The 12468-nt window shown below is 45.4% G+C and overlaps 2 protein-coding genes across 7 annotated transcripts in view; one reads left to right on the top strand and one right to left on the bottom strand.

Annotated features, from left to right (window-relative positions):
• The window catches only part of IL27RA (interleukin 27 receptor subunit alpha), a 33552-nt gene extending 32352 nt beyond the window's left edge, over positions 1-1200 (bottom strand). For 2 of the 4 annotated variants that reach the window (XM_061613862.1, XM_061613865.1), the window contains exon 1: positions 890-1200. In XM_061613862.1, the coding sequence (XP_061469846.1) occupies positions 890-931 (42 nt within the window). In that variant the 5' untranslated portion in view covers positions 932-1200. The remainder of the gene's footprint in view (positions 1-889) is intronic. The other 2 variants (XM_061613863.1, XM_061613866.1) reach the window with 1 other exon arrangement.
• A 10-nt stretch (positions 1201-1210) lies between these two features.
• Positions 1211-12047, top strand: LOC133379163 (short-chain dehydrogenase/reductase family 42E member 1-like). 3 transcript variants are annotated; one of them, XM_061613868.1, is made up of 3 exons: positions 1211-2449; positions 5654-5756; positions 7774-12047. In XM_061613868.1, the coding sequence occupies exons 2-3, from the start codon at positions 5689-5691 to the stop codon at positions 8894-8896; spliced, it is 1191 nt and encodes a 396-aa protein (XP_061469852.1). In that variant the 5' UTR covers positions 1211-2449; positions 5654-5688; the 3' UTR covers positions 8897-12047. The 3 variants fall into 3 exon arrangements, with proteins under 3 accessions (XP_061469852.1, XP_061469853.1, XP_061469854.1); XM_061613869.1 differs by lacking the exon at positions 1211-2449 and adding an exon at positions 2647-2667; XM_061613870.1 differs by lacking the exon at positions 1211-2449 and adding an exon at positions 6764-6832 and having other exon boundaries at positions 5670-5756.
• The last annotated feature ends 421 nt before the right edge of the window (positions 12048-12468 follow it).

The raw sequence follows: 12468 nt of genomic DNA, 5'->3' as shown, positions 1-12468 counted from the left end.
ACAGGACATGCAAAAGATTGAACCCAGGACCTTCTGAATGCAAAGCACATGCTCAGCCTACCACTGTTCTGCTGCCCTGGGGATAATTCTGAGGGCCAGTTAGAGAGGCTTGGAGGGCCACATTTGGTCTCTTGGCCTGAGCTATCCTCCCCCCCTCCATTCTAATGAGCAGCCACAAGTGAAACAGGGCAGGGGGTGCAGAAATCCTGATTCAATAGGTCCCCTTCCCAAGTCTGCACAGTTTTGTTTTGGCTTCAGAGGATCTCCAAATCAAGGATTACAGGGACAGAAGAGGCAATGTCATTTCCACACAGAATTGAACTGAAACCTATCTTTTTGTGAAAGGAGTGTTAATTACTGAGAAGAGTCTCCTAACATGCTTCCTTGTCCTTTCCTGCTGATTGGAGCCAAGCAGGGGCGTCACTACCGGGGTGCGGAGGGTGCAAATGCTAGAAAGGTTGCCATACAGAGGAGGGCTGGGACCTCTTCTCGCTCATCCCAGAGTGCAGAACACGGCATAATGGGCTCAAGTTACTGAAAGCCAGATTTTGACTAAACCTCAGGAAAAACCTGTTAGAGCAGTACGACGGTGCAGCCAATGACCTAGAGAGGTGGTAGGCTGTCCAACACTGGAGGTGCTCAAAAGGCCACTTGACAGCCACCTGTTGGGTATGCTTTAAGTTGGATTCCTGCATTGAGCAGGGGGTTGGACTCATGGCCTTATAGGCCCCTTCCAACTCTTCTAATGATTCTATGAAAACAACAGCAACAATAGCAACAGCAAATCATAACAATAATTACTGCAGAAACAACAACTAATAAAATAATAATTATAATAACAAAAGCAGCAGAAGCAACAGCAATTATTATTATTATTATTATAAACTACCATCTTGTACGGCGCTATTCCTCCACCTGCAGACAGTACCATTTCACTACACGACAGCCCCGACCTCGCATTCCGCCATCTTGTACGGAAAAATTCCAAGCCGCGAAGTCCTGGCAGATTCAGTCCGCAGCGATAACGGGCGTGAGAAGTGTACTGCCGCGCTTCGGGAGCGGCTGCTTCGCTGGAAGGGGTCTCACTGGCCCGCAGTGGGGATGGGAAGTTGAGCAGAGAACGTGCCTTTGCCCCTCCCCTTCATTTTTGCATGCCTCGACGTAAGGGGAAGGTGTATTGCATGCCTGGTTGTGCTTAAGGGTGGGTTTGCGACTTGCCCTTCCCAGCTATTGGGAGGAGCGAGCACATAGGGTGATGGGGCGGGAGGGACAGCCCATTGCGAGCCTGCAGGGGAGAAAGGTAGGGGAAAGACCCGCTGTTCTAGAGTGGAGGAATCAACGGAACTGCCGCTGTCAGTTGCCTCAGTCTTCAGCGCGGTCCGCTCCCTGTATACCCGCCCCGCTCCTCAAACCCAAGCTTGCACTGATTGCAAAATTCTTGAGAAGAGGGTGTGGGAGTCCTGGGAGCCGAGGGTGGTGGTGGGTTGCCTTTAGGAAGTTCCTAGATCAGGCTTGCCTCTGGCGGCTCCGCGATCTTGCAGAAGAGGGAAGTTTGGGGGCTTCATCTCCCCCAACTGGATCAAGGGGACAGGGCAGAAGCAGAACAATTGGGGGCTATACCTGAGCTTGAGTTTGACACGGATGGCTCATTTTTTTCATGCCAGGGTCTACCCGCCCGTGTACTAATCATTGTGAAGAGTGAATGCCCCTAGAGCATGTGCAGAATGCCCTTTGCTTATCATGGAAAGGTTGAGGGGTTGAGGACGGAACTATCTAAGAACTTAATCGAAGCTTAGATTTGGCCCCAGGATCTGTTCTTGATGTCAGGGCTCAGCCCTCCTTTGTACCAATAATTATGAAGAGACTGCCCTTGAACATGTGCAGAATGCCTCAGCATGGGCTTAAGATAACAAGCCTACAGATAAACACCTGATACTTAAACGGTTGGTGGGTATACAGAGTATGACTCCAATCATGATTTTAGAATTTTACCCTAACTGATTTTAGAATTTTACCCTAACTGATCCCATTCAGAGGGTGTGTCAGCTCTACACTGCGTCAGCAGTGCCGGTGGGGGCTGGAAATTCCTGGGTGGTTGGCAGGGAAGCAAAGTCCTTAGCCGGCAGTCTGGCCATAAATCTGCCAGGTCTTAGGAGGAGGGAATCTGATAAGGCCCCAGCTTGTCCGAAGCATACTTGCCGAGTCAGGAGTCCAGAAGCGAGGTCAGTAGAGGTCCGGGATCAAGTGCCAAGGGGTCAGTCCAAAGAGGTTGCAAGGAAACTAGGAATACACAAAGCCACGCCTGACGTTGCAGTCAGCAACAAGCTGCAGCCAAGGTGTGCCTTATAAAGAGCAAGGTTGACAGCAGGTGTGAGTCCTCAGCGTTTGGGCCTGAAGGAGACAGGCCTGCCTCTCTTCTGCCTGACCTTCTGCTGTCTACGTTCTGCAGGTGAGGGGGGAGTATCCTGTTCACTGTCTGTGTCTGGCTGCAGGGACTCTGCTGTATCTGGGGTGCTCTGCAGCTGAGGGGCAGAAGGAGCTGGATTCTCAAGGGGGCTCCTCCATGTCTCCTTCTGAGTCTGCTGCTCCTGGGTCTGCTGCTGTTACTCCCGAGTCATCCTCATCTGAGGAGTCCTCTGACGGGGCCATGACAGGGTGGTGCCAAGTGTATTGCTATTTTATTGATTGATTGCATTACATGCTACAAAAGAAAAGGTTCTGTTTTCCTAATGGTGTTAATTCAAGCTCCCAGGCTGAAATCCTAACCCTCTGGCCTTTCCCAGCGTTTGGGCTCCCAGACGTTCCTGGACTAAAATTCCCATCATTCCTGACCATTGGCTACGCTGGCTGGGGCTGATGGGAGTTGTAGTCCAACATCTGGGGACTCAAAAGTTAAAAGGTTGCGACTTAACTGTCATTGCAATAGATTGGACTGTGTGTTTCTGTATTGCATTTATATCCCAGCTCTCCTCCAAGAAGCTCAAACCAGGCCCTCCATTTCATCCTCACAACACCCCTACGAGGTAGGTTAGGCTAAGAGTCAGTGACTGACCCAAGATCACCCAGCGAGCCTCATAGCTGAATGTGGCTTTGACTCCGAGTGCCCCCAATCCTAGAGAGCACTTCCCAATGACCTATTTATTGAGCGTTCATCCAGATTTGTTTGCAGAAAGTTTTCGGGGAGTTTAGATAATGCTGGATATTTCCTGAGCATTCATTCTGATTTGTTAGATGACATTAGTGGTTAGATGACGTTACGTCAAGCAGATGTTGTCCCATCCTTTAGTGCACTTTCCCGGGATGGGCTAATTACATACTGAATGCCCGTTGTTGTGTACTGCATATGTTGTTATTTTTGTTACTGTTGATTATATTGTATTTTATTGTATTTATTGTATTTTATTGTATTTTATTGAAATTTAATACGTACGTCGCCTAGAGTGGCTTCGGCCAGATAGGCGACCTAAAAATTAAATTTACATTTTACATTTACATTTACTTTGCTTATCACAAAAACGCTGGGGTTTTTTGGGGGGGGAGGGGGAGAGATGGGTTTGTTGCATAAGAGCTTCAAATTGACTTTAATTGCACAATTTAAGCATGCTAGAATGTGATTTAAGTACACCCCAAAAGTCTGGAAGGACCCTAGTCTGACAGTCTAATCATCTGACCTCATTTGGTGTACAAGGATCTCAGGATATGCCTAATAACTCCCTTCCTTTCACTATGTATAGTTTTGAAATATGTGCTCTGATATTGCTTGCAAGCTTGACCTGGGTTCTTCAGTGATAAGATCAGTATTGGTGGATAAAGGCCCTTGGACATGAGGCTGATGGGTGAAAGGTTAGGGTTTTAAGATTTGGCAATTATTATGGACTTTACTGTTGCGAACCACTTTCTGTGCTGCTAAGCAGAGATGTAGATACAGTTTAACCAGTATTGCATAATGATATATGCTTATTCATTAATTTGCTACATTTACAGTTTCCTTTAAGGAGCTCAAAACAGCATAGGTGCCCCTTCCCAATTTATCTTCACAACAACCCTGTGAGGTTGAGAGATAGCGACTCACAAGGCATCTTTTCAAAAAACATTGATGAGATTGCTCTATACAGCTCTTCTATCTTTCTTTCTTTCTTTCTCTCTTTCTTTCTCTCTCTCTTTCTTTCTCTCTCTCTTTCTTTCTCTCTCTCTTTCTTTCTCTCTCTCTTTCTTTCTTTCTTTCTGGCTGGTTTTATATATTTATTATTATTATTTTAATTGTTTGTATTGCTTCACTGTGAACTGCCTTGGAAATATTTATAAAGAGATATCTTTCTAATAAGTACTATTGGGCAGATTGGCTATTGCTTGTAGGCTTCCCATTGGGGCATCTGGTTGTCTAATGTGAGATCAGGATGCTGGACTAGATGGCCACTGGCCTGATCCAGCAGGCTTTTCTTGTGTTTGTATGGAACATCCCAGTTGACACTGTTCAATCTCTTAAGCCTTTATGCAGGAACTACAGCTTTCAGAAGCAGTATACAGCTGAATACCAATTGCCTGGGATAGATCACTATGTTTTTAATAGACGTAGGTCTGCAACAAAACATTGCAAAGTAGAGCGCTCCTGTTCAGGGTTCCAGCCACCCATACCCTTTCCTAGAATCTCTCTGTGTGTTATGTGCCTTCAAGTCGATATTGACTTATGGCGACCCTATGAATCAGTGGCCTCCAATAGCATCTGTTGTAAACCACCCTGTTCAGATCTTGTAAGTGCGGGTCTGTAGCTGCCTTTATGGAATCAACCCATCTCTTGTTTGGTCTTCCTCTTTTTCTACTCCCTTCTGTTTTTCCCAGCATTATCTTTTCTAGTGGATCGTGTCTTCTCATTATGTGTCCAAAGTATGATAACCGCAGTTTCATCATTTTAGCTTCTCGTGATAGTTCTGGTGTAATTTGTTCTTAACACCCAATTATTTGTCTTTTTCATGGTCCATGGGATGAACAAAGCTCTCCTCCAACACCACATTTCAAATGAGTTAATTTTTCTCATTGAGGTGTTCTGGGGGGTTCACTCTCTTAACGTTGTCCCCCATTCTTAAAAAATATTTTTGCCAAGCTTCCCCCAAGCCTGCTAATATCTCCTTCTTGTGCATTTTGTCTACCAAAACAATGGCACTCATACCCTGAATGTTGGAAATAGAAGGAATTATGATTCCATAACAGGTGTTGACAATCCCCTTCAATACTCTGTCTGTGAGCTCCCTAAATCACCTGGCTGGTTACATCTGGGTACAGAATGGACTAAGTGGATGTTGGACTGACCCATCACAGAGAAGGGCTATGTCTCAGAGCACAAGGTCCTGGGTTTAATCTCCGGCAGCTCCAGGTAGGACTGGGCATGAACCCTGCTTGAAACCTGGAGAGTTGCTGCCGGTCTGTGTAGACAGAACTGAGTTAGATGGACCAAGGGTCTGACTCTGTTATAAGGCTGCGTCTCATGTCCCTGTGTTCTAGGAGGACATTGGGAAATCTGGGGGGGCGGGGATCAGGCACTTGGAGCTAAATCCTGCAATGTGCAGCTTTCACAATGCTTGGGCTATTAAGAACTACGTTCATATTTATTGATAGAAAAATAGCGATATCAGGCATTCTCTGATTTTCTTTATAGATCGGCTGGCTTGAGGTAACAGCAGAAAGCACAGCATGGATGCAGAAGACCCTGTCAAGGAAACTGCCCTTATTACAGGAGGAGGTGGTTATTTTGGTTTACGGTTAGTACGCACATCAAGAATTAACTTTATTTTAGAGTAAAAAATTGTGCAATAAAACTACTGCCATATTTAGCAATGATGCCATTTGGTAGGGATTTTTTAAAAATTATTTCTCTCTCACACACACACACCAGCTATATCTATCTCAGGGATTCTCAAGCTGCGATCCGCAGACCATCAGTGGTCTGTGGATTTGTGGTTGAAGGTGGAAGACAGCATATTCCATTTCATTAAATATCCATATTCATCTTTATTTGTATTTTAATGGTTCTTCTGTTTCTTATATTGTATTTTACCATATTACAAGTTGAATTCGATGGAATTCAAATTTTAATATAGTAAAATTCAATTCCATCTCCCGTTGAACATGGACAGAGCATGGAAAGATATCTCCGATTCTCTGTGATACACACCAGTTTCAATTCTGCAGTTGATCAGATGTTCATATGTAAAGAACGGATGTAGTCCACCAACAACCTACCATGTACAGACATGTGGGAGGAAATGATGACCTGTGTGAAAATGATTCTCACATTAGGCCAGACCACTCAGACTCTGTTAATGAAGATGGTGATGATGATGATGGTGACCATGTTGACTAAAGGCTGTTAGGATATGCAATGTGTGAGCTGATATGTTATGTTACGGTGACGACTAACAGTTCCAATAAACAATAGAGAATGACTTTATACAGCTGATAACACTGCAATTGTATTACATATTACTATCAACACAAAGCTGTCACCTGTTAAACTTACTACCTATTAAAATAGTTAGGTATTAAATATACCACACACACAAAATAAACCCCAGTAGTATTTTTTTTGTTCTGTCTTTATTACCTGTGTAACATCCAAAACTTATATAGAGATAGAGTTGATATTATAAATATGCAAATATCTATAAAAATTATAGTTCTGTGAAATGCCTATAAAATGAGACCTTATAAATTAAAATCCGTCCACTATTTACAGAGATATTCATGATTTTGTGAATTTTCCTGGCAGCCATCTTGATGATGTCATCAAAACTATACACCGCACACCATAGTTACATCATGGAAATCGTCTCTAAAGGTAGCTTCTGATCAAATAAACCCAACCTCATTTTCTTTTCACTAATTCTGCCACAAAATTACAATTGCTCCGCTACTACATAGGTCCACCTAGCTCAGTATGTGGAACCTTTGGCCTTCTGGATGTTGCTGAACTACAACTCCCATCATCCCTAGCGATTGACCATGCTTGCTTGAGCTGATGGGAGCTGTGATCCAACAACACCTGGAGGGCCAAAGATTTCCCACGCCTGGTCTACACAGACTGGCAGTGGCTTTCTACGGTTTCAGTCTTTCTCAGCCCTACCTTGCAATGTTGGGGATTGAACCAGGAACCTTTTGCATGGAAAGCATGTGGTCTACCACTGAGCTGCATCCTTTCCCTATAATTTCATAATTTTGAAGCGCCGCCAGTCTAATCAACTAAAGCAGTGGTTCCCAAACTCCCCCCCCCCACAGACCACTTGAAAAGTGTTGAGGGTCTTGATGGACTACTTAATGATTGTTCTGCCTGTTGACGCAATTGTAATGCATTGTCCTAGATGCTGTATGATTTCTGACTGTATTTTTAATGCTCCTGTTCTTATGTTGTATTTTAGTGTATTACAGTTTGAGACTGCAATATGAGAAATAAAAGAAGCAATAAAAATACAGTCAAAAAAATCAATGTGAATATTTAATAAGGACATGCCACGGACCACACGAATGAGGCTTGTGGACCACTGGTGGTTCACAGACCACAATGTGAGAAACCCTGAATGCTTACAGACCAACAATTATTATTGTCAGTACAGCCATAAACAATCACTTTGAGTCATCACGGAAGCTTGTTTGGCAGATCCGAATTGGTTCAAAGAGATTCAGCTGCTGCTAAATAGTTACAGGTGCCCTGCATCCTTTTTAATGGAGCATCTCATGTTCCAGATTCTGTGCCAGTAACTTGTGTTACCTGTCGCATCCCAGTCTAGGTTGTGCTCTTTCCAAGAAGGGAATGGATGTGATCCTCTTTGATGTCTCTAAGCCCATCCAAGTGATGCCAGAAGGAGTGGAATTTGTGCATGGTGATGTATGTGTGCCCTCCGAAGTGGAAAGAGCTGTCCGAGGAGTGACATGTGTCTTCCATGTTGCTTCTTATGGGATGTCTGGCCGGGAGCAGCTAAACCGAAAACGTATAGAAGACGTGAATGTTGGGGGAACAAAAAACATCATTGAAGCTTGCCGGAAAGCGAGAGTCTCGAAGCTGGTTTACACAAGCACCTACAATGTGGTGTTTGGGGGCCAAGTAATAGAAAATGGGGACGAGTCTCTGCCTTATCTGCCTCTCCATCTTCACCCAGACCATTACTCGAGGACCAAAGCCATAGCTGAGATGAAGGTTCTGGAGGCCAACGGAACGGCCCTTGGGGAAGGGCGAGGGGTACTGAGGACCTGTGCCTTGAGACCCGCTGGTATCTATGGGCCCGGAGAGCAGAGACACCTTCCAAGGATTATAGGCTATGTTGAACGGGGCTGGTTTCAGTTCATTTATGGGGATCCCGGCACCCTGGTGGACTTTGTCCATGTGGACAACCTGGTGCAAGCTCACATTTTAGCTGCAGAAGCTCTGGGAAGTAGGAAGGGGCATAAATCAGCTGGTCAAGCTTACTTTATTTCAGACGGCAGGCCCGTCAACAACTTTGAATTTTTCCGGCCTTTGATAGAAGGCTTAGGCTACCCATTCCCGACTTTGTGCCTCCCTCTTTCTCTTGTTTACGTCTTCGCCTTTCTCACTGAAGCGGTTCATTTCATGGTGGGGCGCTTCTATAATTTCCAGCCCCTCCTCACTTGCACAGAGGTTTACAAAACTGGCGTCACACATTATTTCACTTTGGAAAAGGCCAAGAGGGAGCTGGGGTATGATCCCCAGCAGCATAGCATCAGAGAAGCGGTCGAGTGGTTTAAAGCCCACAGTTACAGCCGGAAGCTTGGGAGGTACACCGCAAAACATTTCTTTAGGGATGTGGTGCTTGTCCTTCTGTTTGCAGTGGTGGTTCTTTCCTGGTTCCCCAGAGCAGTCAGAGCATCTGATGGGGAGATCAGATACTAACAAGGCAGATTTCCTTGGACACTTTTAAGCAGAACTAAAATAAGCTTAGATTTCCCCAGCTGCCCTAATCTCATTTGCCCCAACCTCCTAAAGGCAGCCAGAATAAACTTCTGAGAAGCTGGCCTTGACTGGATTTTTTTTTTAGCCTTTCCATTTCTCCGTGCACCTTTTTTAAATCTAAGGCATGAATCACCAACATGAAGCTTGTGGGCACCCAACGCTGAGCTGGATGGACCATTGATGTGATTTGGAGCAAGGCTGCTTCTTCCTCTGTTCCTGTGTTCTGTCCCCTTGCATCCGTAACACTTTTGCCTCTTGGAACACTTGTAAAAGTATAATATCTAATAATTGCTGGACCACGTGCTTGGAAAAACTCAGGGTTTACGGATTTGTTGCTGACGTTTAATTATAAAAACACCTGCTTGCTGGCTGATGCCTATGGGAGGGATTTTAATCACTGTTTTGCCACTTCACAGTTCCTTCCTGGCACCGTTCTTGTAGATATACTTCTAATTTCATGCTTATTTCATGTTCCCTTGCTTGCAATGTTCTTTCTGGAACCGAAAAAGAAAAGAAAAACAAAAATAAAAGCTTGACCTAGATCATGTAAGCCGAAAGGGACTCGGATTGAATGTGTAGGTAAATGATTGAAGACCTGCAGTTACAGGCTGTGCCAGTCTTCTGTGTGTGGCAGCACTGACAGGAAATAGCAAGCAGGTTTTTAAATGAGCCTCCATCCTAATACGTTAAATCCCATATGCTCTTAAATTACTGCTGATTACAGAGTTTGCAGCCAGCTGAAGACCGCCTGGATGTTTCTTGCTATCTTCCCTAAGCCCAAAAAGATTTAAATGGGGGACTGAATTACAGTTGGAGGTGAAGATTTTTCAACAGGCAAAGGCAGAATTGCTTGCATCCCGTTTTGTTTGTTGTAGGGTCCGCCCCCAGAGACTAATGGATCCGGATGGTTTCCAAAGGGCTCTGACAGGGCTGGTGCTCCTGTCGAAACCCTGGTTGAACTGTGGAATACAGAAATGACCCGGGCGGTTGACATGATCGCTCCTGAGTGCCCTCTCCTGTGTAGAGCTTGTACGGCTCCATGGTATACCCCAGAGCTGAGAGCAATGAAACAATATAGGAGACCGCTTGAGTGCAGATGGAGACGAACTCCTGGTGGATGTAATTACACACTGGTAAGTGCCTATGGTAACCTGTATTTAGGGGCAGTAAGGGCAGCAAAAAAACAATATTTTGCTGCCACTATCGAATCATCACTCTGCCACCCAGCGGAGCTCTTCAGAATTGTCCGGGGGCTATTACACTCTGGCCCCAGGGACATGGTAGAACCATCTGAGGCCCACTGTAATGAATTTGCTAGGCACTTCCAGGATAAAATCTTTAGCATCCGCCAGGACTTAGACTCCAGTGTTATAGCAGATGAATCAAGCGAGGAATCCAGAGCACAGCCTTGTCCCGATTTCTTGGATGAGTTTCAGTTGGTGCAGCTTGAGGACATTGACAAGGTGCTTGGACAGGTTCATGCAACCACTTCTGTGCTGGATCCTTGCCTTTCTTGGCTAATAAAAGCTAGCAGGGATGGAACAGCCGGCTGGGCCAGGGAGGTGATTAATGCCTCTCTGCGAGAGGGGGTGGTCCCTGGCTGCCTGAAAGAGGCAGTAGTGAGACCACTCCTGAAGAGACCCTCCCTGGACCCAGAAAATCTTAATAACTATAGGCCGTAGCAAATGTTCCATTCCTGGGCAAGGTCCTTGAACGAGTGGTTGCTCTTGGATGAGACCGATTATCTGGATCCATTTCAGTCGGGTTTCAGGCCTGGTTTTTGGCACAGAAACAGCCTTGGTCGCCCTGTATGATGACCTTTGTTGGGAGAGAGACAGGGGGAGTGTGACTCTGCTGATTCTCCTTGATCTTTCAGCAGCTATCGATACCATCGACCATGGTATCCTTCTGGGGAGACTGGCTGAGTTGGGAGTGGGAGGTACTTCATTGCAGTGGTTCCGCTCCTACTTGGCAGGTCACCTCCAGAAGGTGGTGCTTGGGGAACATTGCTTGGCACCCTGGACTCTCCTGTATGGGGTTCCGCAGGGGTCAGTTCTGTCCCCCATGCTGTTCAACATCTACATGAAACCATGAAACCGTTGGGTGCAGTCATCCGGAGCTTTGGAGTGCGTTGCCATCAGTATGCTGATGACACGCAGCTCTATTTCTCCTTTTCATCTTCTTCAGGTGAGGCTGTCAATGTGCTGAACCGGTGCCTGGCTGCGACAATGGACTGGATGAGGGCTAATAAACTGAGGCTCAATCCAGACAAGACTGAGATGCTGCTAGTGGGTGGTTCTTCTGACCAGATGGTGGATGTAACCAGTCCTGGATGGGGTTGCACTCCCCCTGAAGGAGCAGGTTTGTAGCTTGGGGTTTCTCCTAGAATCATCTCTGTCACTTGAGGCTCAGGTAGCCTCGGTGGCACGGAGTGATTTCTACCAACTTTGGTTGGTAGCCCAACTATGTCCCTATCTGGACAGGGATAACCTGGCTTCAGTTGTCCATGCTCTGGTAACCTCCAAATTAGATTACTGCAATGCACTCTACATTGGGGCTGCCTTTGAAGACAGTTCGGAAACTGCAGCTTGTGCAAAATGCAGTGGCCAGATTGGTAACAGGGACCAGACGGTCCAAACATATAAAACCGATTCTGGCCCGCTTGCACTGGCTGCTTGTATGTTTCCGAGCTCGATTCAAGGTGCTGGTTTTGACCTATAAAGTGTTACACAGCTTGGAACCACAATACCTGATGGAATGCCTCTCCCGATACAAACCCACCCGTACACTATGTTCAAGATCAAAGGCCCTCCTCCGGGTGCCTACTCCAAGGCAAGCTCGGAGGATGGCAACAAGGGAGAGGGCCTTTTCATTGGTGGCTCCCAAATTATGGAATGATGCCGTTGACAAGGTGTGCCTGGCGCCAACACTGTTATCTTTTCGGTGCCAGGTCAAGACTTTCCTCTTCTCCCAGGCATTTTAGCATGTGTTTTATACTGTTCAAATTTTTAAATTGTTTTTTAAATTGTTTTCATAAGATCTGTTTTAAATTGTATTTGTTTTAATGTTTTTGGTTACTGTAAACCGCCCAGAGAGCTTTGGCTATAGGGCGGTATACAAATATAATTAATTAAATAAATAAATAAATATTAGAAGTGTCGTAAACCTATATCCTGAAATCACAGCATTGTGTATTCTCCTCACTCCACTCCCTTCCATATCATCAGCTGACAAATGCAGGGAAATGGACTATGTCATGACTTTCAGACCGTGGATAAGTTTTCCTGTGTGATCTGAAGACAGGGATGCTATATGTTCAGATAGTTCCACCCCTTGAGGTCACATTAGATATGCTATAGGGATATCTGTGAACAATTACCAGTGGTGTATATTTGTGTTTAATGCGACGGTGGGAGGTTGTAAATTTGAATGAATAGGTAGCAACAGCACACAGGAAGGGATGTTCAACCTAAGTTGGTTTCTGACCCAAGGGGGAAAAGATGCAGGGTCCT

Source organism: Rhineura floridana, chromosome 3 (assembly GCF_030035675.1).
Source record: "Rhineura floridana isolate rRhiFlo1 chromosome 3, rRhiFlo1.hap2, whole genome shotgun sequence".
Taxonomy (NCBI): Eukaryota; Metazoa; Chordata; class Lepidosauria; order Squamata; family Rhineuridae; genus Rhineura; species Rhineura floridana.
The sequence above is the reverse complement of the archived record's forward strand: the minus strand, read 5'-3'. Positions and strand labels throughout refer to the sequence as shown.

Excerpts from the sequence above, each read along its gene's own strand:
- LOC133379163 (XM_061613868.1), top strand. The coding sequence starts at position 5,689 with ATGGATGCAGAAGACCCTGTCAAGGAAACTGCCCTTATTACAGGAGGA. Across the intron at positions 5,757-7,773 it reads GGTGGTTATTTTGGTTTACG|TCTAGGTTGTGCTCTTTCCA; the intron begins GTTAGTACGCAC and ends GTCGCATCCCAG.